Here is a 27,844-nt window from a genome sequence, read left to right as displayed (position 1 = left end):
CAAATCATACATATACTTTAGCTAAAGTGTGTTAACATTCATCCACAATGCTATGCTGAATGTTTACTGATTTTCTTCTCATTTTTTGTGTAACAAGCATCAATGTAACATTTTGATTCATTCATTTCATTTTATTTTGTAATATATAAGCTCAGCAAGTCATTAAAATGTGCTTTAAAAAGGAGGCTATAACTATACAAATGAATAAATAACTTTTATGAATGAGCTTTAATATATTTTATTTAAATATTGGGCATAATTTTTACCCATTCAGAATATTCATAATGAGACATGTAATGAATCTTGAGTAAAAATCATGAAGTGTTTTGTTTTTTTAATTTTCATCCAAGAGAGGAATTAGTATTGTGGTATTATGTATTTCTCTGACATTTCCAGCCATTTCCTACAATTACTTTCAGCCTCTCTCAGAGGACAAAGTTGTGCGTGTTTCCACATGCACAGCACTGTCTTTTTTTTTTTTAAGATTATGATAGTTAACAACCTTGTGAAATTACAGTTGTACATTATTATTAGTCATGTTGTAGGTACACCACTTCACCCTTAGTGCCCTCCCCCCACCCACCCTTTCCCCTGGTAACCACCGATCAGTTCTCTTTGTCCATATGTTAACTACCACCTATGAGTGGAGTCATACAGAGTTCATCTTTCTCTGTCTGGCTTATTTCACTCAACATAATACCCTCAAGGTCTATCCATGTTGTTGTGAATGGGACGACTTTGTCCTTTTTTATGGCTGAGTAGTCTTCCATTGTGTATATATGCCATATCTTCTTTATCCAATCATCAGTTGCTGGGCACTTAGGTTGGTTCCATGACTTGGCTATCGTGAATAATGCTGCAATGAACATAGGGGTGCATGGGACTTTTGGAATTGCTGATTTCAGGTTCTTAGGATAGATACCCAGTAGTGGGATGGCTGGGTCATAAGGTATTTCTATTTTCAACTTTTTGAGGAATCTCCATACTGTTTTCCATAGTGGCTGCACCAGTTTGCATTCCCACCAACAGTGTATGAGGGTTCCTTTTTCTCCACAGCCTCTCCAACATTTGTCACTCTTGGTTTTGGATATTTTTGCCATTCTAACAGGTGTAAGGTGATATCTTAGTGTCGTTTTGATTTCCATTTCCCTGATGATTAGTGATGATGAGCATCTTTTCATGTGTCTATTGGCCATCCGTATATCTTCTTTGGGGAAATGTCTGTTCATGTCTCCTGCCCATTTTTTGATCGGGTTGTTTGATTTTTTTGTTGTTGAGCTGTGTGAGTTCTTTATATATTATGGAGATTAACCCTTTGTTGGATAAATAACTTGTAAATATTTTTTCCCAATTAGTGGGCTGTGTTTTTGTTTCAATCCTGTTTTCCCTTGCCTTGAAGAAGCTCTTTAGTCTGATGAAGTCCCATTTGTTTATTCTTTCTATTGTTTCCCTCATCTGAGGGGTTATGGTGTCCGAAAAGATTCTTTTGAAACTGATGTCAAAGAGTGTACTGCCTGTATTCTCTTCTAGAAGACTTATTGTTTCAGGCCTAATCTTTAGGTCTTTGATCCATTTTGAGTTTATTTTTGTAAATGGTGAAAAAGAATGGTCAATTTTCATTCTTTTACATGTGGCTGTCCAGTTTTCCCAGCACCATTTGTTGAAGAGACTTTCTTTCCTCCATTGTAGGCCCTCAGCTCCTTTGTCAAAGATTAGCTGTCCATGGATGTGTGGTTTTATTTCTGGGCTTTCAATTCTGTTCCATTGATGTGTGCACCTGTTTTTGTACCAGTACCATGCTGTTTTGATTACTGTAGCTTTGTAGTATGTTTTGAAGTCAGGGATTGTGATGCCTCCAGCTTTGTTCTTCTTTCTCAGGATTGCTTTAGCAATTCGGGATCTTTTGTTGCCCTGCACAGCACTGTCTTTAATCAGTTGTTTGGAATTCCCCCTCTTGTTCACAAGGAAGAACGATGACAGTGAGCACTGAACAGACCCAGGCCCGCCTCCCTGAGTTCTGAGTGGTTTGGGGGAGTCCACAATGCCACTGAAAGCCTGAGGACACAGGCCCTTTAATCTGCTCTTGTCCTTTCTCATCCCTCCCCCTCTGTCCTCCCTTTGCTTGTGCTCTTCTTCCACTGCATGTATTGCTTCCTCCCTTCTTAAGCTGTGTGTCCATCCCTAGTACTCAGGGTAGGAGCTGCTTGCATCAAGCTTTTGCTCAGACTTCATACAGTGGGGTGAGAAGAGGTTCTTCAAAGCTCAGATTCTTATTTAGAAAACAGCAGGCAGTGAGCCGACCGCCTGCATCCTCTCGTTAACTTGAAGGCCCCCACGCCTTCAGGACACCCCTATGGGACACACCGCAGATTTGGCACGTTAGGTTACACTTGGCCGCTGAGCTTTTCCACCTGTAATTGTCACACATCATTGCTGGCTGTGCAGGTAGAAGGTGTCAAAAGCACAAGAATGGAACTGGAGCCTCAGTTGTACAGCCCAGGGAGTGTCCAGCCCTGTCTGGAAGCCTACAGCCACCCCAACTTCCAGGGTAGGGGTGGGAATGGCAGGGGGTCGTACACGCCAGCTTTTTTCCCAAAATTGAGTGTTTTTGTTTTTCCTTATTGTTGACAACTTCAGAATTACTGTTCTTAGGGCTTTAAGATCTTCCTCCAAACCCTACACGTTGTTTTCCTTTGGAGAGTCATTCTTCATATGCCTGTAATAAATAGCCTTCTTTCTTTAATTTTAAGGAAAATTAAACTTTTAACTTAATTATTTTTGATTATGTAATTATCACGCTAGAACAGATTGCTTCTTCCCCTGTAGGATTTGTATTCACGAGAAGTGTTGACAGGGATTATATCCATGGATAATATTGCTAGATCGTTCATATATTTTTTTATTAACATTCTTGCTTTGGTGTCATACATTTGTTGTTATATGGATGAACCAGTTTTGATAAGTTATTGTTAACAAATGTTCATAGTTTACCTTCAAAAGATAATGAAATGTCCGTTCCTGACGTAGGTAGTGTGTCCGTTCCTGAGAGCGCTCATTTCTGTCTCTTGTGGGACAGTTAGATTTTCCCACGCTCCCAGCACCATCTTTCTACTCTGTTGTTTGGAATTCTCTCTCTTGTTGCAAAGAAAAGACAATGATGAAAGTGGGCATGTAAAACTCATGTAGTGCTCTGGATTTTCAGAGTACTGCTCTGCATTAAACAGTTCACTTCAACTTTCTGTGCCGCTCGAGCAAAATCATGAAGCCAGAAGATCTTTCCGTTGGACATAAAATATGTTTTGATTATCTTCAATATGTTGTTTAAGAACTGCATTGCCTCTTCTAATACTAAATTCAGATCTGTGTTTAGTTTAAGTTATTAGAGCTATAATGGTTTCATGTGAAGTGTTATTTCAGAACTTAATCCTTATGGATTACCAAATCAAACTAGAATTGATGAGACAAACCCTTTAATTGGATCTAAATCTCCACCCTTCCTTCAGTTGTCTGCTCCTCTGTTTCAGTAAAGGTTGATTGTCACTGAGTCTATATTCCTTTTCTCCCCTCCCTCCAAAATCATGTATTTCTCATTTCTAGTTCTCAACTAAATTTGGAAACTTTTTATCAGCACGTAATCACACATGATGCTCAAAATTAAATGTTCATATTTCAAATGTCTTATTTTCTTTTTGTAGGGGAGGAAGACATTTCGTTTACCCGCTGTGGGTTCTTTTGGCCAGAGAACGAATTAAATTCATATGAGACAGAATAACAGGAGAAAATTAAAGCTTTTTAACATGTATACATGGGAGAGGCTCAGGCAAACTGAGCAGCTCACCAAAATAGCTGAAGCTACCACCTTAAATATCATCTTCAGCTAAAGACAAAGGAGGATGTTGGGGGCAGGGGGGAGTCAGCTACAGGAGGTTACCAGACATGTACAGTAAACAAGAGTCAGGTTATTATGCAGACTTGAGTCCTTGCCTTCTGTATTGATGAGAGTTTCTAGAGATAAGGTCATCCCTCCTGCTTCCTGTACAGAGAGGAGACACCTTTACAGAGGGAGATTTCCTTTACAAATGTAAATGTCTCTTAACAAAGGGTAAGTAAATCCTACTTTTCAGTTTCTTTCCTGTCTGCAGTTTTTAAAAGTAACCAGACCCAAATAATCCTCATACCAAAGAGACATATCTTGGGGTGGCCAATTCAAGTCCCCCACATTTTCCATTACAAAATTAATTCACCTCTGAGTTAACATGTTCTGCTAAGGTTACATTTCCAATTTACATTACTCTGTGCCAGAACTCTTAGGCATTTATCATTTGAAGCATATTTTCCTCAATATGAGAAGACTAGTTAGTTAATCTTACTGCTCTTCATTTTGCTCACCATTTTTATGAACTTTGACATTCCAGTCTTTTCTTAGAACAGATTATTAAAGATATGGAAATGTTCTGTTTTGGGTTCCATGTCTACAGTAGAACACCCGAGTGGAGGCCTCTTCTGAACCTGTCTACACGAGAAGCTCTGCACGGATCAGTCCTTTACCAGCCGTGCCTTCTGAGACGCAACCGTTTCAGTCGCGCACAGAGGCAGTGTGGTCCAGTCCTAAATTTCCCGTCATGCTTCGTAGCTCTAGGAGCTCCCCTGAATTGCCCCTTAAATAATAAGGATCTGGGATAGCTTAGGGTTCACTCCGTCTGTTTCTGTCTTACACATGCAGCACTGAAGTCGAAGGTAGTTTTGGTGAGGGCTGTTTCCAGCAAAGGTGAATGGCACTGTGTTCTTCGTCAGGCACAGACGTCCGCTGACCTGTGTCCTGACGATCCAACGATACGGCACCTCTGTGGCCTCCCATGCACATCAGAGAATAGGGAAAGGCGTGCCGAGACCAGCAAGGCAGAGGGAGGTGTCAAGGGAAACAAGTGCAGAGCTGTGGTCCCAGCAGAGCATCCTCCGTGACTTGGAAGTGAGACGGGCAGGCCCGGGCACACTGCCTTTGAACGTGTACCTTGTGGGGGGAAGAGCAAACCTGTTAACATCGGCAGAGAGTCTGTGGGGTCGATCCTACAGCATGCCCCCTGCTGGTCAAGGGTCGTGTGCCATTGCCTCAGCCCACTTGGGCCTCACGGCAGCGTGGCCATGTCCCAGTACCCCTGCCCTGTTGTGCTGGTGACAGAAAAGATTCAGAGAAGACGCCATCCACCCAGCACACACAGCGAGGATGTGACGGAAGGCCCAGACTATCTCCACACTACAGAAAAGTCCTGCTCCTGCTGAAGAAAGTGGCGTGCCCCGCTGAAGTTAGGCTGAACTCGCTTCTTTTTTCTTTGGTTTTTCACTGCCCCACGCGGAGGCCTGGTTGATTTCTCTGCATCCCTCACTGACTCTCTGTGCTTGCAGTGTGGATTTGCAGCACTCCAGGGGACTGTATAAAATGAATTTTGTAGGAGTATTTTCATTTAATGTTTCCTAAATGATTAATGAGAACACTTCTACAGTATTCATACCAACCTAGATTTTGGCAGGTCATGACTGTATGTGGGAACTTTCCAGAAAAACAGATCCGCTAGGAATTATTTTTTCTTGCAGATTTTGACTAGCCCTTTTTTTCAAGCCGTGCTCTCCCTGCAGGAGACAGGCCCCCGGGCTAGCGTGAAAGCTGTGCATATTTCATCTCGCTCGAGACTCCTTGGCATTAAGGATTTCACTGACTGCCCGTGTGACTTCAGACGTGGGGAGGTGCATTTGGCAGGTCCGAGAGAATTAGTTTCAAGGTACTTTTATTTGCATTTCTTAAAACAAACAAACAAAGCTAGGTATATACAGCATTGTTAGGAAAAGCCTGGATTACGTTGAAGCAGGCTCTGTCTGTATTGAAGGTGTTGAGCAGTTTGTTTGGGGACAGTGGTCGTATCGCCTTCATTTTGTATACCCAGTGCCTCACCTCGCGTTTAGCAACTAAAACCCGCTAGGTAAATGTCTGTTAACTGAACGTGTTCAAGCTGCAGTTAATGGGCACTGCTTCTGCAGCTGCTTCTCCTCTTGCTTTGACTCTGTGCACAGTGTATTCCTTCCGGGAAGGAGTGTTTTCTCTCTGATGGAACTTGTTTCATTTCTCTTTCACATGAGACTGCGTGTGCTTGCCTCTTGATTTTCTTTCTTTGAGATGTTCGAGCTGTACAAGACCTTTTCAGTGCAACCAGGAGAGAAGGGAAGGAGGCCTTTGTCCTCCTTGAGTCCCAGCTTTCTTCCAGATCTCTCTGAGAGTCTCAGGAAAGACGGTGTGTTTGAAGAAGAGGCTAGCACTGGCTCTTTCTCACCCACACTCTTTCTGTTGGCAGCTGCCTGGGTGGAGCCGCGGGGAGGCACTTTGGGTGTCACCTGCCACCTGCATGTGTTCTGCATGCATGCCGCCCGGAGCTCCCCATGGGCACTCTGGTGCGGGTGCTGCGGAGGGCCGTGTTGGCAAGGCTGAAGAACGGCCCAGGGCTGGCTCTCTGCCTCAGACTATGCACGCAGAGAAGACCCCGAGAGGGGCCGGTGCAGTCAGCACGGGGAGCAGCAGTGCCTCCCCACACAGAGCTCCCAGCAGATTCTTCCAGGCTTCCCTCTTCCACCTAGACAGGAGAACCGAAGGGCTGAATGGAGGAGCAGGAACAAGGAATCCAGAAGTTTTGTGGAGTTTCAGCTTTTTACTGTTACATCGGGGGCTGGGGAGGACACCTTAGTATTTTAAAAATAACATTAAATATTTTTCTTTTTTAAAAACATGTTAAAATTTAATTCTAAACGAATTTCGCTACATTAATATTAGTTGTATTTGTGATTTTATTCACCATGTCCCCCCATCCAAGGAAGAAACGGGTAAATTTTGTTCACCAATATAGTTTCCCTCCTGAAAAGCAGCAAAGAGCTGCTCTGCTCCCAAAATCGAAGGGAGCTGAGAAATCTTGTGTTGAAAGAAGTGTTGAACCACGATTCTTCTCTGCCCGCCTTGGGCTTCTGGCAGGGGCTGTTCACCACTGTCCTCAGCAGAGGCAGGCACAGACTCAGCTGCTTCAGTTTGCTTTCTCTTAGCCCCGATTAGTCTTGAAGTGCCTGTGTTGTTTTAAAAAGGGTAGGAGATAGCAAGGAAACTGTGTGCAACTGAGGAGGGAGGGTTTTCTCACATGACACACAGTCCTCCCTCCCTCGGTATCTGGGGGTTGGGGACATTTGCTTCAGGACCCCTGCAGATACCAAAATCATAGATGCTCAAGTCCCTTCTACCAGATGGCATAGTATTTACATATAACCTACTCACATCCTCCCGTATACTTTAAATCATTTCTAGATTACTTATAGTACCTGATACAATGTAAATAGCTGTTATACTGTATTGTTTAGGGAATAATAACAAGAAAAACATCTGCATGATCAGTACAGATGCAACCATCGTAGACCTTTCCATACTCAGATGCAGAACCCACTGATACAGAGGGCTGGCCGTCTAATGAATATTCTATATAACACTGATTCCGAGTTTTAATTTGATCCTGATGAACTAGGTTACACATTTTGAGACATGTTTATAAAACTATAAATCATATTGCTTGAGAGGCTTTGGCTTAGTAAATTTTAATTTCATGTCAGTGAGGTCATGGTTCAGAGCAGTGCTTCTCAAACTTCAGTGCGCTCACCGTCCCCCAGGATCTCGTCAGGTGCAGGCTCTGGTGTGCTCCATCTGCATGGGGCCTGAGACTGCATCTCTGGCGAGGTCGCAGGGGTGAGGTTGCAGCTGCGCAAGGACCACTTTGAGAAGCGAGGTGTCGGATTCCGTAGCATTCCCTGTTATCTGTTATCTCTGAGTTCACCTTATGTGTATAACTGCTTTCCAAAATTTACTGGTATCTTCCTCAAACCCCTTGTATATTTTTATGCAATTAATTAAAATAGCTTTCCTTGAATCTACTCTTCATCTCTTTTGGATGAAAATAAGTATTTCATTCAAAGCTGTGAACTTTGAAGCCATACATACCATATAGAAAATTCTGTTTTTATAACATCATCAAACTACAGAGCACTTTTCCATGGTTTAACTGAACAAACCACATGCTCTAAGTAGTAATATTCCAGCAGTTCACGTACGGAGTAGTTGGTACTTGGAAAGTATTTTCCATAGAATTAACGCTTACACAGTTAAATCCTTAGGGCAGCTCACAGAAGCCTATTTAACTATTCAATGTACCTTGGATGCAGTATTAATATTACTCTTTCAGCTATAGCTGGCCACCATATTTAATATTTCTAAGAAAAAAAATATTTTAAGTTCCAATTTGAGACCACAAGAACACAATTCTTTTTTTTTTCCCTAGGACACAGATCTGATTTTATCTTTTTTCATGTGGCCATCCACATCTGCCAATAGTGCTTATTAAAAATTACATTTTCCTTCCAATAATTTGGGGATACTGTCTTTGTTGTATGCTAAATTTTATTTGTAGTTGGGTTTATATTCTCTTTCTTTTTAATTAATATTCTTTATTTTTAAAACTCTTTCAGATTTACAGAAAAGTTGAACACGTACAGAAAGGTGCATATACCCTCTCTCCTCCTACACACAGTTTTTGTTAACATCTTGCATTATTAACATCTATTAACATTTTTAATTCATGTGGTACATTTGTTATAATAGACGAACCAATATTGATTGGCATATTATTGATAAAATCCACAGTTTAGAATCTACTCTTGGTATTGTACATTCTGTGGGTTTGGACAAATGTATAATGATATGTATCTGCCATTACTGCATCATGCAGAGAAGTTTCACTGCCCTAAAAATCCTCTCTGCTTTGCCCGTTCATCCCTCCCTCCCCCTGACCTCTGGCAACCTTTGATCTTTTTAGTGTCTTCAAAGTTGGCCTTTTCCAGATTGTCTTATTGTTGGAATCGTACAATATGAAGCCTTTTCATGCTGGCTTCTCTTACTGAGCAATGTGTGTTTAACGTTCCTCTGTGGTTTGATAGCACTTTTCTTTATATTATTGAAAAATAGTTGTATGGACGTTCCACAGTTTGTTTATCCATTCACCTATTAAAAGACATCTTGGTTGCTTCCACTTTGGGGCAATTATGAATAAAATTGCTATAAACATTCTTGTGCAAGTTTTTGTGTGGACGTAAGTTTTCAAGGTACTTGGATAAATACCAAGGAGCACGATTGCTGGACCGTATGGTAAGCCTATGTTTAGTTTTGTAAGTAACTGCCAGGCTATCTTCCAAAATGGCTGTACCATTTTGCATTCCCACCAGCAAGGAACAAGAGTTCATGTTGCTCCACATCTTCACCAGCATTTGGTGTTCTCTGTTTTGGATTTTAGCTAGTCCAGTAAATGTCCAGTGGCCTTGCATTGTTGTTTTAATTTGCAGTTTCCTGTTCCCTAATGACCTATAATATGGAGCATCTTTTCACAGTCGTTTGTGTGTCTTTGGTGAGGTGCCTGTTCAGATCTGCTGCCCATTTATTAATTGAGTTGTTTGTTTTCTTATTAGTGATTTTTGAGTTATTTGCATATTTTGGATACAGATCCCTTGTCAGATATGTGCTATGAGTACTTCCCCCAGCTTGTGGCTTGTCTTCTCATTCTCTTAATAGTGTCTTTCACAGAGCAGTTTTTAATTTTAATGAAGTCCAATTTTTTCTTTCATGGATGTTGTTTTTGTTGTTGTACCTAGAAAGTTATCACCAAACCCACATCACCTAGCTCTCCTCTTATGTTCTCTTCTAAAAGTTTCATAGTTGTTTTTTTTTTTTTAAGATTTTATTTTTTCCTTTTTCTCCCCAAAGCCCCCCGGTACATAGTTGTGTATTCTTTGTTGTGGGTTCTTCTAGTTGTGGCATGTGGGACGCTGCCTCAGCGTGGTCTGATGAGCAGTGCCATGTCCGCGCCCAGGATTCGAACTAACGAAACACTGGGCCGCCTGCAGCGGAGCACGCGAACTTAACCACTCGGCCACGGGGCCAGCCCCATAAAAGTTTCATAGTTTTGCATTTTATATTTAGGTCTCTTATCCATTTTGAGTTAATTTTTGTGAAAGATGTAAGGTCTATGTTTAGATTCATTTTTTTCCACGTGGCTTTCTAGTTTCCTCAGCACCGTTTATTGAAAACTCTATCCTTTCTCCATTGAATTACCTTTACTCCTTTGTCAAAGATGAATTGACTGTATTCTGAGGGCTATATTTGGGTCTCTATTCTGTTCCATTGATGTATTTTTCTTTTCTTTTCCCAGTATCACACAATCTTTATTACAGTAGTACGGGTCTTAAAGTTGGGTAGTGTCTGTTCTCCAACTTTGTTCTTCTCTTCAGTGTTGTGTTGGATATTTATGGTCTTTTGCCTCTCCACATAAACTTTAGAATCAGTATGTTGATATCCAAAAAATAACATGGGAATTTTGATTGTCATTCCTTTGAATCTATAGATCAAGTTGTGAAGAACTGACATCTTGGCAATATTGAGTCTTTATATCCATTAACGTGGATACCTCTCCATTTATTCAGATCATGCCTGATTTCTTTCATCAGAGCTTTATAGTTTTCCTCATATAGATCTTGTGCCATATTTTTCCAGATTTATATCTAGCTATGTCATTTCTTTTAATGTTAATATAAATGGTATTGTGTTTTTACTTTCAAATTCCAGTTATTCATTGCTGGTATCTTGGAAACCAGTTGACTTTTGTATGGTAACCTTGTATCCTGTGACCTTTAATTGTTTATCAGTTTAGGAGTTTTTTTGTCACTCCTTTGGGATTTTCTACATACACAATCTTGTCATCCGCAAAGACAGTTTTATTTCTTTCTTCCCAATCTGTATACCTTTTTCCTTTTCTTGTCTTATTATTATGACTTCTGGGATGATGTTCAATAGGAGTGGTAAAAAGAGGACATCCTTACCTTATTCTTGATCTTAGGGAGAAAGCATGTAGTTTCTCACCGTTAAGTATGTTGTTAGCTATAGGTTTTTGTAGATATTCTTTATCAAATTGTGGAAGTTTCTCTCTGTTTCTAGTTTGCTGAGAGTTTTTATGAATGGGTGTTGTATTTTGTCAAATGCTTTTTCTGCATCTATTGATATATCATGTAATTTTTCTCCTTTAGCCTGTTTGATGTGATGGGTTACATTCATTGATTTTTTTTAATGTTGGACCAGCCTTGCATACCTGGAATGAATCCCACTTGGTCATAGTGTATAGTTCCTTCCATACACTCTTAGATTTGGTTTGCTGGTGTTTTTGTTGGATTTGATTTAGTTGGATTGGATTTGATAATTTTGTTGATTTTTGTATCTATGTTTATGAGCCATATAGTTTTCCTTTCTTGTAATGTCTTTGTCTGGTTTTGGTATTATGGTAATGCTGGCCTCGCAGAGTGAATTAGGAAGTATCCCCTCTGCTTCTGTTTTCTGGCAGAAATTGTAAAGAATTGGCATCATTTCTTCCTTAAATGTTTGGTAGAATTCACCTGTGAAACCATCTGGGCTTGGTGCTTTCAAATAAGCTTCCAAAAAAGGAAGGTTGTTACCTATTGATTTAATTTTTTAAATAGATATTGGCCTGTTCAGATTATCTATTTCCTGTCATATGAGTTGTAGTAAAAGTGTGTTTCAAGGAATTTGTCCATTTCATCTAAGTTATAAAATTTGCAGACATGGAGTTGTTCATAATATTTCTTTATTGTCCTTTTAATGTCCGTGTGATCAGTAGTGATGACCCTTCTTTCATTTTTGATATTTGTAGTTGATGTCTTCTCTCTTTTTTTCTTGGTCAGCCTGGTTAGAAATTTATAAATTTTACTGATTTGTCAAAGAACCAGCTTTGGGTTTTGTTGGTTTTTCTCTGTTGATTTCCTGTTTTCAATGTCATTGATTTCTGCTCTAATTTTTACTCTTTTCTTCTGCTTTTATATTGCTTGTCTTTCTGTAGCATTCTAGGGTGAGAGATTAGAGGGTTGATTTTAGATTTTTCTTTTCAAATATATGCTTTTAATGCTGTAAAATTCCCTCTTAGCACTGCTTTTGCTGCATCTCACAGATTTCGTGGAGGTTTTTTTGGTGAGGAAGATTGGCCCTGAGCTAACATCTTTGCCAGTCTTCTTCTATTTTGTATGTGGGGTGGAACCACAGCATGGCTTGGTGAGTTGTGTGTAGGTCCATGCCAGGGATCTGAACCTGCAAACCCTGGGCCAGCGAAGCAGAGCACGTGAACTTAACTTCTACACCACTGAGGTGGTGCCCCCACAAATTTTCTTAAGTTATATTTTCATTGTCATTCAAAATATTTTCACATGCTTTTTCATTTTGTTTATTTATTTAGCTGAGAAAGGTTTGCCCTGAGCTAACGTCTGTTGCCAGTCTTCCTCTTTTTTTTTAATGTGGGCCACCACCACAGCAAGGCCACTAACACATGAGTAGTGTGGTTCTGCTACTGGGAACTGAACCCTGGCCACCAAAACAGAGAGTGCCAAACGTTAACTACTAAGCCATCAGGGCTGGCCCTTTCAGGTGTTTCTTTTTAATGCAGAAGCTCCCCAGGTCCATGGGCAGTTGCCAGGGTAAAGAGCAAGTAACTCTCTGCCACTTTGTTGTATATTCAGCTCATTTATAAATTGGGTGTTGGAACTTCCAGTAGAAGTTTTGTTTCTGTGCTTATCTTTTAGAGCTTAAGAGGTTCTAGAAATATTCTCTCCCTACAGGTAAATTCTAAACCATATAGGGACCGTTATTGCCGTTATTTCTACTTGAAATGTAGGGATGAAAATGACCAGCTTATGTACAACTTACTGTGTTAGCCTAATCCCATGTTTAGTGATGCTGACGGTCAAGAAATTTTTCTTGAAGGGGATGGGGGGATGGCAAAAGGGGTAAAGGGGCACGACTATATAGTGAAAAACTAGACCATTTGTGGTGAGTACGACGTAGTCTATACAGAAACCAATATATAATAATGTACACCTGAAATTTACACACTGTTGTAAGCCAATATGACATCAATAAAATTTTTTTTTAAAGTTCCCCTTTCTCAGAGAACTGCCCTCATTCCCCTTGGCACACTGATGGAGCTGGAAGTACCTGGGAATCGTTCTCTCTGGGGCAGCCCTGGGGGTGGCATTTTGAAGTCCAGCTCCCTTGCCTCCTGTTGGGACAGCTCTCAGGTAGAACTTTGACTGCAGAGTGCGCATGTGTGCACACATCACCGAACCAGGTTGATGCTCCGTCCTCGCGACCTGGGCCTGAGATGCTCCCTTGCTGGATTTCCTCCCCTAGTTCTGCATCCCCACGCCCTTGCTTGCTCACAGATCCTCCTTTCAGGGTTTCCGTCTGGGGAACCCAACCTGAGCGTCCTTCAGTTTGAGCTTGCCATACCAAGGAAATGTAAAGAACCCATGAGTGTTCTGTGTTTTCTTTTATTGGAGAAAGGGGCAGTCTCTCTACCTTTTCATTCATTTTGTGATAGTTTCTCCATGATTGAAGCATAATTACGGAAATAGTCATGACAGCCACCTGTCTCCTTTGATAATTGCCTAGAAGATACGTACAGCTTTGCAGAGAAAACTAATATAGCCTGCACCACTGCATCCCTTTTAGAGGGATTCTGTCATCCCTTCTCCTAGGACTTCTGCAGACCCCTCCGTCAAGTGCTAAGTATGAAAGTGTGTCTAGTTATAGCAAACTAACTCACCTTTGACTTGATTCCAGGCTCCATGGTGCCCTTCTCAATGCGGATCTTACATGCGGAGCTTCAGCAGTACCTGGGGAGTCCCCAGGAGTCCCTGGACAGGCTGCACCGAGTGAAGGCCGTCTGCAGCAAGGTAACAGTCGCTCCAGGTGGCCTGCTCTGCCGTCTTCCCCGGGATGGAGAATGCATTCTTAATTTCCTTCTCTCGCGAGAAGCATACCACGTTGCTCTCTGCCCATCCCACCCCACAGACCATCATCACCACTTCCTCCTCCAGGAAGGCTAGGTGACCTGATTCGGTGTGACCATGGTATTCATTGTTCTCACTGAAATTATTTTTGGGGAGGTGGATGGTTTTTGCAAAGCTTGAGTCCTGAAATCCTTCTTCCTTTGTATGATTGGTAGATCAAAATCAGGAAGGTTTTTTCTTGGGTAGAAATCACACATGTGAACATGTGCCCATACTGCCAGTGGAAGCCCTTCAATGTGCCAGACCACTCACACGTCCTCCAAGGACTGTACACACCTGCTGGTGTCAGAGAGGCACGGGAGCAATCTTTAAAGGGATAATGGCTTCACATGTTCCAGAATCAAAGCAAATTGTACTGTATCATGACAACTGTCATCATAATACTGACCTTGAAGGCAGATGGGCTCAGAAGAGCCTTCTGATTGATTCTTGGTTGTGAAGTAACACTTGTATGGGAGGCACCAAACTGGCACATCAACAGAAGACGAAGTTATCCCATGAAGTGATCTTAGGGAGAAATGTGGGAATGCGAGTCTCCGTTTCCCACTAAGTAATGTTAGGAAGAAACATGGGATTGCAGGTCTCTGTTTCCAGGCTGTGGACAACCCTACCCTCTGATCCTTCGTCTTCAGAATGGAAGTAAAACCACCTTTCCTACTTGCCTCACAGTGTTGCTGTGCAGGCCAAATGAAGTAATGTCTGCGGAAGTGCTTCCAAAGCTAGTAACAGGCAGTTAGGAGCCACAGCGTAGTATGATTTTTTGAATTAGATTGTATTTGTGAGTTTCCTCCTTTCAGGTCAGCTATGCTTGATGGAGGTTTTACGGAGTTTCAAGTTGTTGTTCTCTGTCTTCCCAGCAGGGAAGCAGGTGCGCTAGCTTCCTGTGCACAGGGGGCCTTGCTCACACATCACAGCAGCCCTTCCTGGACACCTCACACCCTCAAGCTTCGTATCAGCTTCCATTTTTTATGTCATAACTTAAAAGATAAAAAGAAGAACTGTTTGCTTTCTTGTACTTTGATCAGTTGATGGGGAAATTGTGTTATCAACTTTTTTAGATTCTAACACTTTTTTCCTTAAATCTTAAAACATGGTTAAAATAATTATTTTCAGAAGTAGGAAACACATAACTTGTTATTGAGAAATGCCAAATCAATGATTTTATAAACTGTACACCGATGATCTTTTAATTATGTTTTTTACCTCCATATCACATTGGGGGAAGTTTTTATGTATTTGAGAGAGAAAATTCTGAGTTTTAGGATCTCTTGGGGGTAGAAAAGTCAGGTCGGTTGAAACAGCTTTGCAAGTCAGTTTTCCTGGTCCTAAATTATTTCGTACCTTCAGTATTAAGCTCCTTAAATGCATAATACAGCATAACAATTAGAGATGAGAGGTGAGAGAGTGGAGTATTCTCCCCATTAGTGTTCTGGCCACTTGTCCTCTTCCTTCTTAAATACTGTGTCATGTTCATTATGAATTAGCCTCTGTCCCTAAGCATTTTTCAAGTAACTCATTTAATTCTCATAACAGCCCTATGAAGTAGGGGTTATTATCCCAGTTCAGTTTACAGATGGGGAAACTGAGTCACAGAAAGGTTAACTGACTTGCCCAAGGTCACGTGATTGGGCCCAAGAAGCCTGGCTCTGGGGTCCCTGCCCCTAATCACTCGCCTGCACTTGTCACTGTAATGCGTCCCGATTTAAGTGAGAAAGACCTAGGAGGCTCTCTCCTCTTCCACCCTGCGGCAGCGTCTGTGCTCCGGCCATAGGAAAGGGTCTTGCTGTGTTTGGTGGTGGATCAAACAGACTCAGCAGATCCCTGTGATGAGTATCTGACATACCCGCTCCCTGTGCTCTGTTGGACCGGGTCCCTCCTGAGACTCATGGGTGGTTTCATCCCGAAGCGGCAGGTGGTGACAGCTGACAGCTCGGAGGCGGGAGGAGAGAGAAACAAGAGCTCTAGTGCAGTCACATGACAAGAGCGTTTCTCTCCGGCTGACTTGGCTTTACAGGGAGATGAGAATGTAAACATGCAGGGACCCACTGACAGTGTGCGAGCACGACTTGAGTCTCTCGAGTGCTGCCTGCTTCTCACAGTGTGAACCTGTCACCACAGGTGGTATAACTGCGCCGTGTATGGGTAGCTGTTTTTCTTATGGTGTGACCCGAATGTAAGCCAGTCCCTCTCGTGGTGCTTAGTGGGCAAAACGGAAGGAAAACAAGCACTTGGTGCTGGAGGAGACACTGTGGTCTCCAGCTGAAAGGGTTTTCCTGGATAATTTCAACATGTAATTTCTGTGTGCTCCTTAATGTGTGGACTTAAAACTTGGCCCTTCTGCAAAGAAAGGGTTAACCCCATGTGGCATGACTAGTTGATGCTGAAAGAGAGAAAGGGAAAGACCTGGAGCAGGAGCGTACCTGGAGCTTCCTCCACTGTTAGCCCTGAAAATAAGAAATACAGGCCTTGAACCTCCCTGCTATCTTCCTGTCACATTGGGGCCCCATGGCTCCCTTGGGGGCGTGGTTACCTTCCCGAGCTGCTTCCATGTTTATTTAAAGCTGGTTTCAGCTGGATCCCAGTACCTAGCCTTGTGAAGCACGGAGAGGCTTGTCTGCCCCACAGGTGTCCTCTCAGGACAGCTCTATCTGGGCTTGTTCATTTGCTCGTGCAGCAAATTTTTACTGAGCACCTGCTGTACCACATGCTGCAGTTCAGGGGCAAACACAAAACTGCCCGTGGTGAGTGTGCGCTTCAGTGGGCAGTGCATGTCTCCCCCAGTTGTTTTCTGTTTGAGTCGTTCATCAATACATCATGATCATCCAGAATTAAAAAATAGAAAGTTTGTGTTCATGCTAAAATTTATTTACAAATTGCAAAATCGAGAAATAATAGAAGCTGGCACACCACTCTTGTGACAGCAGTGATTTGGTGGCTTAAAAGGAGAGGCCTGGATATGTTACTTCCACGCAGGTCTGCCCAGGGGCATGGCTGTGGATCCTCTCTGCTTTCCACTTGTAAATGAGAGGTGGGAGGATAGACTGAAGAATTCCATGGTTCCGTCCAACACCAACATTCTGGGTTTTTGAGTCGGTCACAACAAATGGGAAACGCGAGGAAAGCTTGAAAGCTAAGTCTGTTTACCAAGACCTTTCCCTGCATTGTCTATACTCCCTCCTGTATCATTCACACACTTGGCATGCCTGCCCTCACGCAACTGCAAAGGCAGTTCTGTTCTTGACTCGGCATGCTGGACGGGCAAATACTGATGGTGGTGCTGAGGGAGCTCGTGAGGGTCGTGGTGGTAAGGGTGGTAAAGGTCACCATCAACACGTGTTTGATGCTCGTACTGCAACAGGTGCCGTGCGTAATGCTTGCGTTAATTACCTCCATCAGTGCTCACAGCAGCTGTATGAGGTGATGTTACCCCCAATTTACAGATGAGGAACCTGAGCCTCAGAGGAGTTAATATCACCAGCCTACAACGGTGAGGCCGTGGAGGAGCTAGATGAGAACGCGTCACCCAGCTCCAAAAACCTGCTCCCTAACTGCCACTGCGCAGCTCTCTGTGGAGTCAAACCACCAGTCATTCCTTCTCTCCCAGATACAGTACATTCCCTGATGCTGTGGGAAAGCAGCAGTCCTAAACTCCAGTCTCATGTTTCACTTTGACAGCACCAGGAATTGTAGTGAGTCCCTGCTGCACTTGCTTCCACCAAAAATTCGTCTCAGAAGGTACAGGAAACTGTAACTCACACTCGTGAGGAGAGTCCAGCCAGGGAGGAAACGAGTCAAGAAAGTGAAATAGTATCTCCTTGGGTGACGTTTTCCAGCAGTTCCTTCTCCCTCCATTTTCCTTCCTTGGCCTGCACCCCTGTCCCAGCCTCCTGCCTAAGCCCACAGGTGGCGGTGTTGCACTCTGGGTCATGCACTCACCCAGGCTGCTCGGCAGAGCCGCTCAGCGAAGCCATGGCAAGCACAACTTTGCCTGGTGTCCACTTGCACATATTGAGCTGGCCACACCCAGACCACTCTCTCACGTGTTCCGAGGGGGACTGGAACAGGCAGGAGACCGGCACAAAGGCTGCACTCTGTGGCCGCCGACTGGCCAGTAGCCTGAACATTGATCTGAAATGCTTAACTCAAGGACATTCTCCGAAACCAGAGTTGTTTCCAGAAAGAAGGCAGAAGTTACGTGGTTCGTGTTCCCAAAGAGGTCTCCATCCCATTTGTTTTCATTGCTTGCGTGCCATTAGTTCTTGGTCTTCAAGGTCGTTTTTCCAGGCTGGAGGTCAGGAATGATTGTAGAATCAGATGCTTTGGAAGGGGCTAGATAACAGAGCAAGAAGCCAAACTGGGGTGGTGGAATGTTTTCATCCTTTAGTAAGAAAGTCAGCTGAGGCCTTTCAGGATGCTAGAAAATGAGCCCGCGTGCCATTTTTGTAGACGTGCTCTGAGCCCTGCTGTGTGATAATTGCTGCTCCAGCAAAAGTCAGATCTTGGCAGTTCAGTCCCAGCACGGATTTCCCAAACAAAAAGAAACAACCTTATGTGACAGCTAACGTGGGGTGCAGGAGGGGGTCCGAGAGCAGCTGGGGGCAGATGAGGAGCAGGACACTTGCCAGCCAATAGCACTCAGTCCACTTGGCCCCGTGTCCTCCCTTCAGTTTTGAGCTCTGTCGCCCAGCTTCTTAGGGGACATGCCGAGATACAGGTCTCCTGTTTTTTCTAGTCTGTGCCACCCTAACCAAAGAAGCAGGGCACCAGACCTGGGTATCCCAGAGCACCCGTCCTGGGATGTCGAGGCATGATGTGGTTTCCTAATGGTTGTTTCAGCTCCACTGCCGTAACGTGGAGGATCTTTATGATGCAATATTAATTTTCAAAGCCAGCCTACAGAGTTATAATTACAGTATGATCTCAAGAAAGTAAAAAATATGCAGTGAAGGAAAAATCCAGCAGTATGTTAGTGATGTGGATGATGAGATTAAAGCCCTTTTTATTCTTTTCCTTTCCCAGGTCTTATACAGCACATGCATGAGTTTTATAATTAGACTTTTTCCTATTGAAAAAAATTAAATGAGGTCTGTGGGGCAAAGGGAAGATACGGTTAATACAGCAGGACTGTTTGTAACGTCGGAGGTGTGCCAAAAGCAAGTTTGGTGCTGAGACTTCTGGGACCAAAGCAGAGTGGGAAAACAGTTGGTTGAAGAATTCTTGGTACCTGCAGACCGGTCATTTGTTCAGAAGAAGACGAGCTTTTCCTAACGTGGAAGGTTTGCCAAAGGATGACTAGAGTCTGTGTGTTCAGCCGTGAAACTTAGATTAGAATGACGTTGGGAATTTCTACATGGGGCCCAGTCTTAGCAGGGCATCACTCACGATCTTTACGAAGTGGTCCTGGCTACTGGTTTCTCGGCTATCTTTGACTTAGTGGGGGACAAGAAAGAACCTTGTAGTGAAGTAGCAAATGTTTGGTTCACATGTAATTGTATCAATGAAGAGTAAAAAATACTACAGTTTAAAATAAATTTCCCACGCTGCTGTGGCTTGGGAAAACTATGACCCTGACACCAGGGAGCAGATGCATCTGTCCTCTGGTCCCTGCTGCTCTGGCTTCTCTGCAGGCTGTCTCCACCTCCAGGTCCCAAGAGAGCTTTGGAGACCAGGTGGGAAAGAGCCAAGTGAACTAATTTCTGAAGGTCATTTGCATAAACAGATAAGAATCTGTAAATCACGATGGCAAATTAGCTTGAGGTTTGGGTCCTCGCTGATATGGACGTGCCCAGCGTGGGCTTCAGTTCAGCTCTGTCCCACCCTATAATTTAATTTCGGTAGTCTCACCTGCCCCAGGGTAGCCTGGCTGCGGGTACCAGGTAAAGAAGTGCTTCTTTAGAGACCCCTGCACCTGAAGGAGCCAGAGGGTAATTTTAGTGTGCTCTGGAAAAGAAATATATTCAACAATGTCGATATGGTTTGTTCTCTATCAATGATTGCTAATAAGGCAGTGATGAGAGCTTTGTTTCCAGGAAGGGTTAATATTTTTCTAAAAAGGATTTCAAACACTTACTCTATTTCACTCGTAAACAAAGTTAAAAATAGGAGAGAGAACAGCCCTTGTTAGCCCTCTCACTGGCCAGCTGCTCAGGGAAACACTCAGGTAGGCTGGCCATCAGCATGCTGACAGCGGCCACTGCCAGGCCTTGCCTGACCCAGGCGGTTCAGCTGCCCTGCTCTCCTGCTGCTCCAGCAGAGAGCAAGTTGACTGTGGCTTAACCAGATAAGATGCGAGTGATTGGCAAGTGGAGAGAGGTAATTGAAAGATTAAGGATCGCTCTTGCTTCCTTGGTTGAGGTGGCGTCTCTACCCTTTGCCACTGATGCTCATGCTCCTGGGCCTCTGCATGCTGAGAGTGTACAGCGGGAGGAGACGACAGAAGTGTCCCCATCATCAGGGATCAGGGTGGGAGAGGCTCACTCTCCTGGGTCTGTGCGTGCTCAGAGTGCACAGTAGGAGCCCACCAAGCATCCTGTCATCAGCGTTTGCAACAAGATTTGTATGTTGACTCAGCTCACAGTGGTAATTCACACCTTTAGAAACTCTAGATTGCATCGTGCAAATCTCAGGACGTGGACTTGGGATTGTCAGCCGTGCCCCTTTACAGCTCCAACCCAGTATAAAATCTGATGCACCAACGGTGAACCACAAGGTCACAGAAGTTAGCAAACAATCCAGCCTCGATATGTGCCTGAGAGCCCAGCAAAAAGTGGGCCCTCGATGGAATAAGGACATCTGGAATTCTGCCGTCTTCGCCTTAGCTTGGCAGTGTATATTCTCTTACTCTGTGATCTGGTAGAAAGAGCGTTTTTTCTAGGTGTGAAGTCCCAAAGCACAGTCTCTCCTCAGGCAGTGGTTGGGAGGCGCTTTGGAGTCAGGCAGACGAAATTTCCGTCTCCCATTCTGACACTTCCTGGCACTGTGACCGGCCTGTGGAAGCCTCAAGCTCCCCACCTGTGCTGGGGCGTGTTGCCAACTGCCTCTGGGCTGCCATGCAGGTTAGATCAGGGATGCAGACAGGCGACTTGGCACAGGGAGTACCTGGTCTGTGGGAGTGTTTAACCTTCTCTAAGTGGCTGGGAGCAGCTCCAGAAACCTCTTCACTTTGGACAGCCTCTTTTGCAAAAGGTCCACTAAAAGACTGTGGTTGGGATGGGAATGTCCCAGGACTTTCCAGAGACGTCTAAGCCCCTCTAGGCAGACCTGTTCTCCCCTTAGTCTGGACTCAAGTAGGTCATTAGTGAGTCCTCGGGTCCTTGAATTGGGGCCAGCGCCCTGTGGTCTGTACACTGATGCCTCGTACGTAAAACCCATTCCCTAAACCTACCCAAGCCCACCCCACCCACAAGCTGTAGCAGCTCACCAAAGGGACAGGCACGAGGCTCCTTCTGCTAGAGCTCTCCTGCAAACCATCGTCTCCAGACATCAGCACTCGTGTCACCTGGACCTCGTCAGAGGTCAGGGCTGGGCTCACACCCCAGGCATACAAATCAGAACCTGAAGTTTAAAATGCCAGATTCCAAGGTCATGTGCATGCACCAATGTCCAGGAACTTGTAGGATTTCTGGAGGCAGGTGTACATGTATTCCTTGTGGCCTACTGAAGTTTGCCAGGAACGCAAAAGTGTTTGTAACTGAGCTAGCAAAAGCGTCAGGTATTCGGTTAGAGCTCTCCCACCTCCTCCTGAGATAGCTGCAGAGGATTCAGAACATGGATTTTGGCATGTCTAAATGTGAATAGGTTATAAATTGTCTTTTTAAGTACTGTTTGAGATGAAGTGGTGTTGGTTACGTGTGGAATCAGACAGATGGGATGTTTGACAGGGCATATAGTTTTCTTTGGACAAAGCACAACCAAGCTTGGCTCTTGAATACTCTCCCTTCCCTCCCCGCTGTGCAGGTGTTGGTGCTTGTCTGCACCGCGGGACTGAGACTGCCTGTCTCAGAACCAGTCCAGGATGCACCCCGTCCCCACGGTGGGGGCTGAGAGGCAGCCTCGCCTCTCCGGTCACACCCGCCCACTGGCTCGGAACAGCCCGAGTCCAGAATCCTCTCCCAGCCCCATGGCCATTACTTTTGTTTCCCTCCTGACTCCTCCCCATTCATCTCCGAGCAGCCTCTTCACTCTTTCAAAACCATTGTTATTTCAGTATTGCAGCTGCTTTCAGAGAGGAGCTCATGCTAAGATTCCCAGTGAGAAACCCATTTCGAAATGTCCAAATTAACACTAAACGCCAAGGCATCTCGGTATGCCAGCCTTGGCGCACTGGCTCCTCACAGGGAGCCTTCAGTAAGTGCTGCTAACTTTGACTGACACCTGCGTGTTAGGCATCTGTGGCTGCATAACCAGCCACTCCAAACTCTGTGGCTTAGAGCAGCAATGATTTATTGTCTCCCCATGTCTGTGGGTCAGAGTTGTGACTCTGGGCCTCTCATGGGGAGCAGTCAAGGAGTAGGGGAAGCTGCACCAGCAGAAGGTTCGACTGGCGCTGGAGAGTTGCCTCCCCAGGAGGTCCCTGTACGGCTCACACACTGCACACCTCATACCTCACACACTACACACCTCATACAGTTCACACCCCACACACCTCATACAGTTCACACACCACACACCTCATACCTCACACTATACAGCCCATACCTCATACCTCACACCACACAACTTATACCTCACACACCACACACCTCACACCCTATACCTCATACTTCACACTATACAGCCCATACCTCACACCTCATACCTCACACACCTCACACCCTATACCTCATACCTCACACACCACACACCTCATACATCACACACCATCCACCTCACACTGCACAGCTCATACCTCACACAGCTCACACTCACACACCTTAGACACCTTACCCCTCACACACCAGACACTTCACACGTATGGCACACCTCACACAGCTCACACACCTCCATGACATGAAGGCTGTCTGCATAGTGTGAGGCAGGCACACAGCGGTGCTCAGCAGCGTAAATGGAAGGAGAAAGCGGAGGACACGCCCCAGGAGCACAGAGAGGAGGATGAAGGAGCCCCTGAGGGGAGGCCTGCTGGGAGCCCACAGAGGAGGGTGACAGAGCCGCTGAGGGATGAGTCCGGGGAACCTGCAGAGGGGGGACCAAGGAGCCCCTGAGGGGAGGCCTGCTGGGAGCCCTCAGAAGGGGGAAGTCACAGAGCAGGGATTGAACCCACGGGAGTCAGCCGTGTCAGGATCATAGGGCCGAGGACCGTGGAGAGAAGGCACAGGTGCATTTACACTTCTCAACTGAATTTTTCATAAGCATATTATTACTTTTTTAACACTAATTAAAAAAGAATCACTGCCAAGACACTTTGCTTGTCCTCTGCTGTCCTCTTTGAGTCTCCTGTTGGCTGCAGAATCCACCATTCGCTGTCAGACCTCGAAGACTTCTTGTCTGAGGCCTTTCTCTAGAGGATTAAAAACACTGATCTGTTCACAGGACTTTGTCTTAAAAATACATACTATTTTTTCCATTTTTTAAAATTACAAAATAACTATAGAAGTCATACATTTCCTACCCTACAGTTCACGATTACCTGTTGCACCTTGACAGCTTACCATCGTCAGGCCGAGTCGTCAGGCAAAGCCAGCCCAAGGGGGAGCCTGGTCTCCTCTGCCCCAGCGCTCAGCTGGCAGCCCGATGTTGCCCCTCACGGCTCGGGACCCAGCAGGGGACACTGGCGCTAACCGCCGCCTCTCCAGGAGCAGTGTATGCTCTTCAGTCGCTGAGCAGCCCTCCTGCATCAGAAATGCTGGGTGCGGGGCAGACAGAGAGGGGTGAGGCCGCTGGGGCTGGCGGTTTAGTGAGGGGCACAACCAGTCTCCGTGCCTCACGACTGGGCGTGCTCAGCCATAGTGCCCCGTCTCTTTGGGCCGCGAAGTCCTTTACTTAGATTTGGTGGAGCTGAGACACCCTGATGGCTGGGGTTCACACCAAGTAAAGGAGGAATGGCAGCGTCTCCCCCTTTGCCTGGGTGATGTCATTCTGCTACCGCAAGTTCAAAAGTGTGCCTCTACTTTTGGGAGCATCTTCCAGATTGAGCAGATGGTGCAGCATGACTTCATAGCCCTGGGCAGCAGACCTGGGACTGCTCATGGGTGTCCGACCTGGACTCAGACCTCAGTTGTTTCATCTGGGACAGACAGACGGGAAGAAATGCCCCACACCATGTTTGCAAACTCAGCAGTTCAGGCTCTGGGTTGGGAATGTTTCTGTCACTTTCCTTTACGTAGAAATAAGCTTTTGTAGATCAATGTACTGTTACTTTATAAAGCCAGACAGCTGTCTCTAGATAGACAGCAATAGAAGTACTAACAGTGAGCCAGCATTTCTGCTCAGGGCGCTCAGGGATGCGCTGCCCAGGCAGACGGGACCTATGAATTGATGTCATGAAGTAATGTACCCTAGAAATAAGACACAGACACCAAGGATCAGAAAGTTGTATTAAACATGGTCATGCTCACTTCTGTCACATGCTCACTTCTGCCGTTCCTTGCTGTCCCTCTCTGGCAGTGCAGACATCCAGGCCGTCCCTGTGCGTCCCTCACCCAAGCTCTTCTGTTGTGATTGGTTTTGCTCTTAGATCCCCATGCCTTCCCCTGTGTCCCCTCTGTTGATCTTGGTCATCAAAGCCAGGGTGCGCGGCCATCTGAGCTTGTGTGGGCCCTGCTGGTCAGGAAGACACCAGGCCACCTGTGTCTGTTCTTCAGTAACCCTTATCTCTTCTCTTTTTTTCCTGTCCTCCCTCTGTTCTAGCTGAGGGGATTTAATGGTACCATCAAGACTTTCTTTCCTGGTCAGTTTCTGTTTTTATGATTATTTATCAGAAGACAGGTTAGCTAGAAATCGCATTTAAACTGGTTTAGACCAACTAGATAATCTTCACGGTTACAGTTTTGAACCCCAGTGTGTCCTGAGTCATCACGGTAGGACAGGCCTTCGTGTTCCCAGCAAACCGTTCTCGAGCTTGCATGCAGCAGTGACTTGCAGCTGAGGAGGCTGGTGAGGCTCTGGCTGTGTGGACGGGGCCCAAGTGGGTGAAGGCCCAGGCAGCTGCTGCTACGGGTTGTGAGCTTGCCTCTCGGGGCCCGTCGTTCGGGAAGTGCTCACTGGCACGGTGATCTAATGAGTGAGAAGGTTTTTCCCCAAAGCATGTGGCCTCAAGTCAGTAATCACAGAACTCGACGTAACCTTTTTTCAATTAATACTTTATTTTTCTCCCTAAGCAAATAGTCTTTACACTTAAGACTTTTTTTCCTGCTCATGTAGCCCCTCAAAAAAATACATTCTCAGGGCTGGCCCCCTGGCCGAGTGGTTAAGTTCACGTGCTCCGCTGCAGGCGGCCCAGTGTTTCGTTGGTTCGAGTCCTGGGCGTGGACATGGCACTGCTCATCAAACCACGCTGAGGCAGCGTCCCACATGCCACAACTAGAAGGACCCACAACGAAGAATATACAACTATGTACTGGGGGGCTTTGGGGAGAAAAAGGAAAAATAAAATCTTAAAAAAAAAAAAAAAATACGTTCTCTTCCCAAATTAACAGTGGCACAGCTTCTTTTCTTTCAAAGAAAACCGAAATACAAAAGAAGCAATCCAAAGTTATTAACAAATGATATAAACTGTGTACACTGACAGTTCAGAATTTATTTGATATGTTAAAAAAGGCCACATAAATCATGCTGCCCCAGAGGAATAAGACGGGTATTTTCAGAGAAGTTAATTATCATCCTCATGTGTAATGTACTTGATGCTTTTCTTAAAAAGAAGCAAGACCTACCCTCTGTCTGATGTCTGAATGCTTTATGAGCGTCATACGCCCAGACGCCACCGTCAGCTTCCCCTCTGCCACCATCACCTGCATCTCTACTAGCTGCGATGTTTAAAATGTGTCCGTGTGAAACATCCCTGACAAATTGCTTTTTGTACAGAGAAATCTGCTTCTCCAAGAATATATTACGACCAAGTCTAGAAGCAAATTCATTTTTTATGACTTTGTGTTCTTACTTGAAATTACTGCAGATCCTAACAAATTTGGAGCAAGGCTTAGCCGAAGACGGGAGCATGAGCAGCATTTCACAGGAGAACAGACGAGGTCAGTGGTCCGCCTTTCCTTGGTTAAATGATTATCGAGGCTTATCAAAAGACTCAGCCTCAGAAGTTTCGTCTCTGTCTCATTCTCTCTTTCTTCTTACACAATAATGCGTTCGTCCTCTCTTGCGTTCATTTCCTTATTCTTTTTTTGGGAAGCAAGCACCATGCTTGGCGCTGTTGATACGTGAAGAGCAAGATTAGACATGAGACCCGCTCACAGGGAGCCCCGTCAGGTGGAGAAGACCCACCCTGCCCAGATAAGCCCACAGATCCATGGGGGCTCCCGCGCTCCAATGGGTGCTGTGGAGGAGAGGAGCCGGGCCTTGCCCGACATGGTCCTGTATTGGGGACTGCCCCCCGGAGAGCAGCAGCCTGTGGCAGGAAGGAGGGTGAGGCCATGAGGAGCCAGAGGGGAGAGGAAGCTGGGCACTGCATGCCTTGGGGGCCAGGCTCACGCTGTGGGTCTCTATGCTGAGTCCTGGGCTGACACAGGCCAATTTGCATTTTGAGAAGATCATCGTGGCTGCAATTTCTTAAGAACATTAGAGAGATGAACTTCAAAACCCAGCTCAGTTGGTGCCTCCTAGAGAGGCCCCCCGCCGACTCATTCCTTAGGGCAGCACCTCTCCACATAGGCCTGTGGTTGCCCAGTCATCTCCTTGTTCCCAGAGCCTCTGTCCCGCTCTGTGTCACCTCCTGGGTCCAGGGGCTCGGCAGTCTCCACCTCCGTGTGCCTGACTCAAAGTAAGTTCTTGGTGACTGCTGGCTGGCACAGATTATGCTGGAAAGCATGGTCTTCCTCCAAAGTCACTGTCTGAGGACACTAACGTACCAAAAGCAGAAGAGGTGGCCTGGAGAGGGAAACGCTCCAGGTGGAGAGCTGTGCAGGACCTCAGTACAGGGAGGCCCCGGCCCATACACCCCAGACGATGGGGCTGGGGAGAGTGACATGGGCAGGAGATATTTGCCCTCAGGAGCCAACAGAGCTGGGCTGCATTTTTGTTTGAAATACAGATTCCTTTGTTTGCAAAACCCCAAATGACCACCAGAGTTGTAAGTGTGCCTATGTGTACCCGCATCCTCCTCAGTCATTAAGTGCAGACAAATTAGCAAAGTCTGAAGGAGGGAAGTTTCCACTCACCCTTGGACATCCCCTTCTCCAGCACTTTCCACACCCTGGGGCACCTGCTGTAGTGGGAATGAGCAGATAGTTATTAGATCTCAGAAAGCAGTTTCTGGAAATCTAGCAGAGTCACGACAGATGAACAGATTTATAAGGTGACGAAGGGAAGAAGGAGAGCCAGAAAGAAGTCTGGAAAGATGATCAGAATGAATCTGCAGCTCACCGAGACGATCCACAGTTTACATTCATTAAGAAAAGGCATTGCTCAGAATGGTCTTTTCACAAAAATGATGTTATAGAGAGAATATAAGCAGCTAATGTATTTTTAATTGCTGAAAGGCAAAGTAAGTTAAATTCTTAATTCTAGCAATTAAGTGTTTTGTGTTGTTCTTAAGCACTCCAAGATAAGCGTAATTTCTATGTGGTTGTTATCCCAAAATACCGTTGTCCAGGCAGCCAAAGAAAGGTCAGTTTCAGCGAGGGGGCAGGTTGGTGTAGGGCAGGCTCACCCGATTACCATCGTTCAGATACGAGAGGACCTGCACGTCCCTCATCCTCAGCTGGAT

General features: G+C 45.1%; 1 protein-coding gene across 11 annotated transcripts in view; it reads left to right on the top strand.

Moving 5' to 3' along the window:
* Nucleotides 1–27,844, top strand: part of TRAPPC12 (trafficking protein particle complex subunit 12) — an 86,558-nt gene that overhangs the window by 42,207 nt on the left and 16,507 nt on the right. For all 11 annotated transcript variants that reach the window (XR_011504235.1, XR_011504237.1, XR_011504236.1 and 8 more), the window contains exons 6-7: nucleotides 13,745–13,857; nucleotides 26,084–26,156. Coding sequence is in view for 6 of the 11 variants with exons in the window: in XM_070512664.1 (XP_070368765.1) it covers nucleotides 13,745–13,857; nucleotides 26,084–26,156 (186 nt within the window). In the remaining 5 variants the exon portion in view is untranslated. The remainder of the gene's footprint in view (nucleotides 1–13,744; nucleotides 13,858–26,083; nucleotides 26,157–27,844) is intronic.

Source organism: Equus asinus, chromosome 6, assembly GCF_041296235.1.
Source record: "Equus asinus isolate D_3611 breed Donkey chromosome 6, EquAss-T2T_v2, whole genome shotgun sequence".
Taxonomy (NCBI): domain Eukaryota; kingdom Metazoa; phylum Chordata; class Mammalia; order Perissodactyla; family Equidae; genus Equus; species Equus asinus.
Note: the sequence above shows the minus strand (reverse complement) of the source record. Positions and strands in the feature narration are given on the sequence as shown.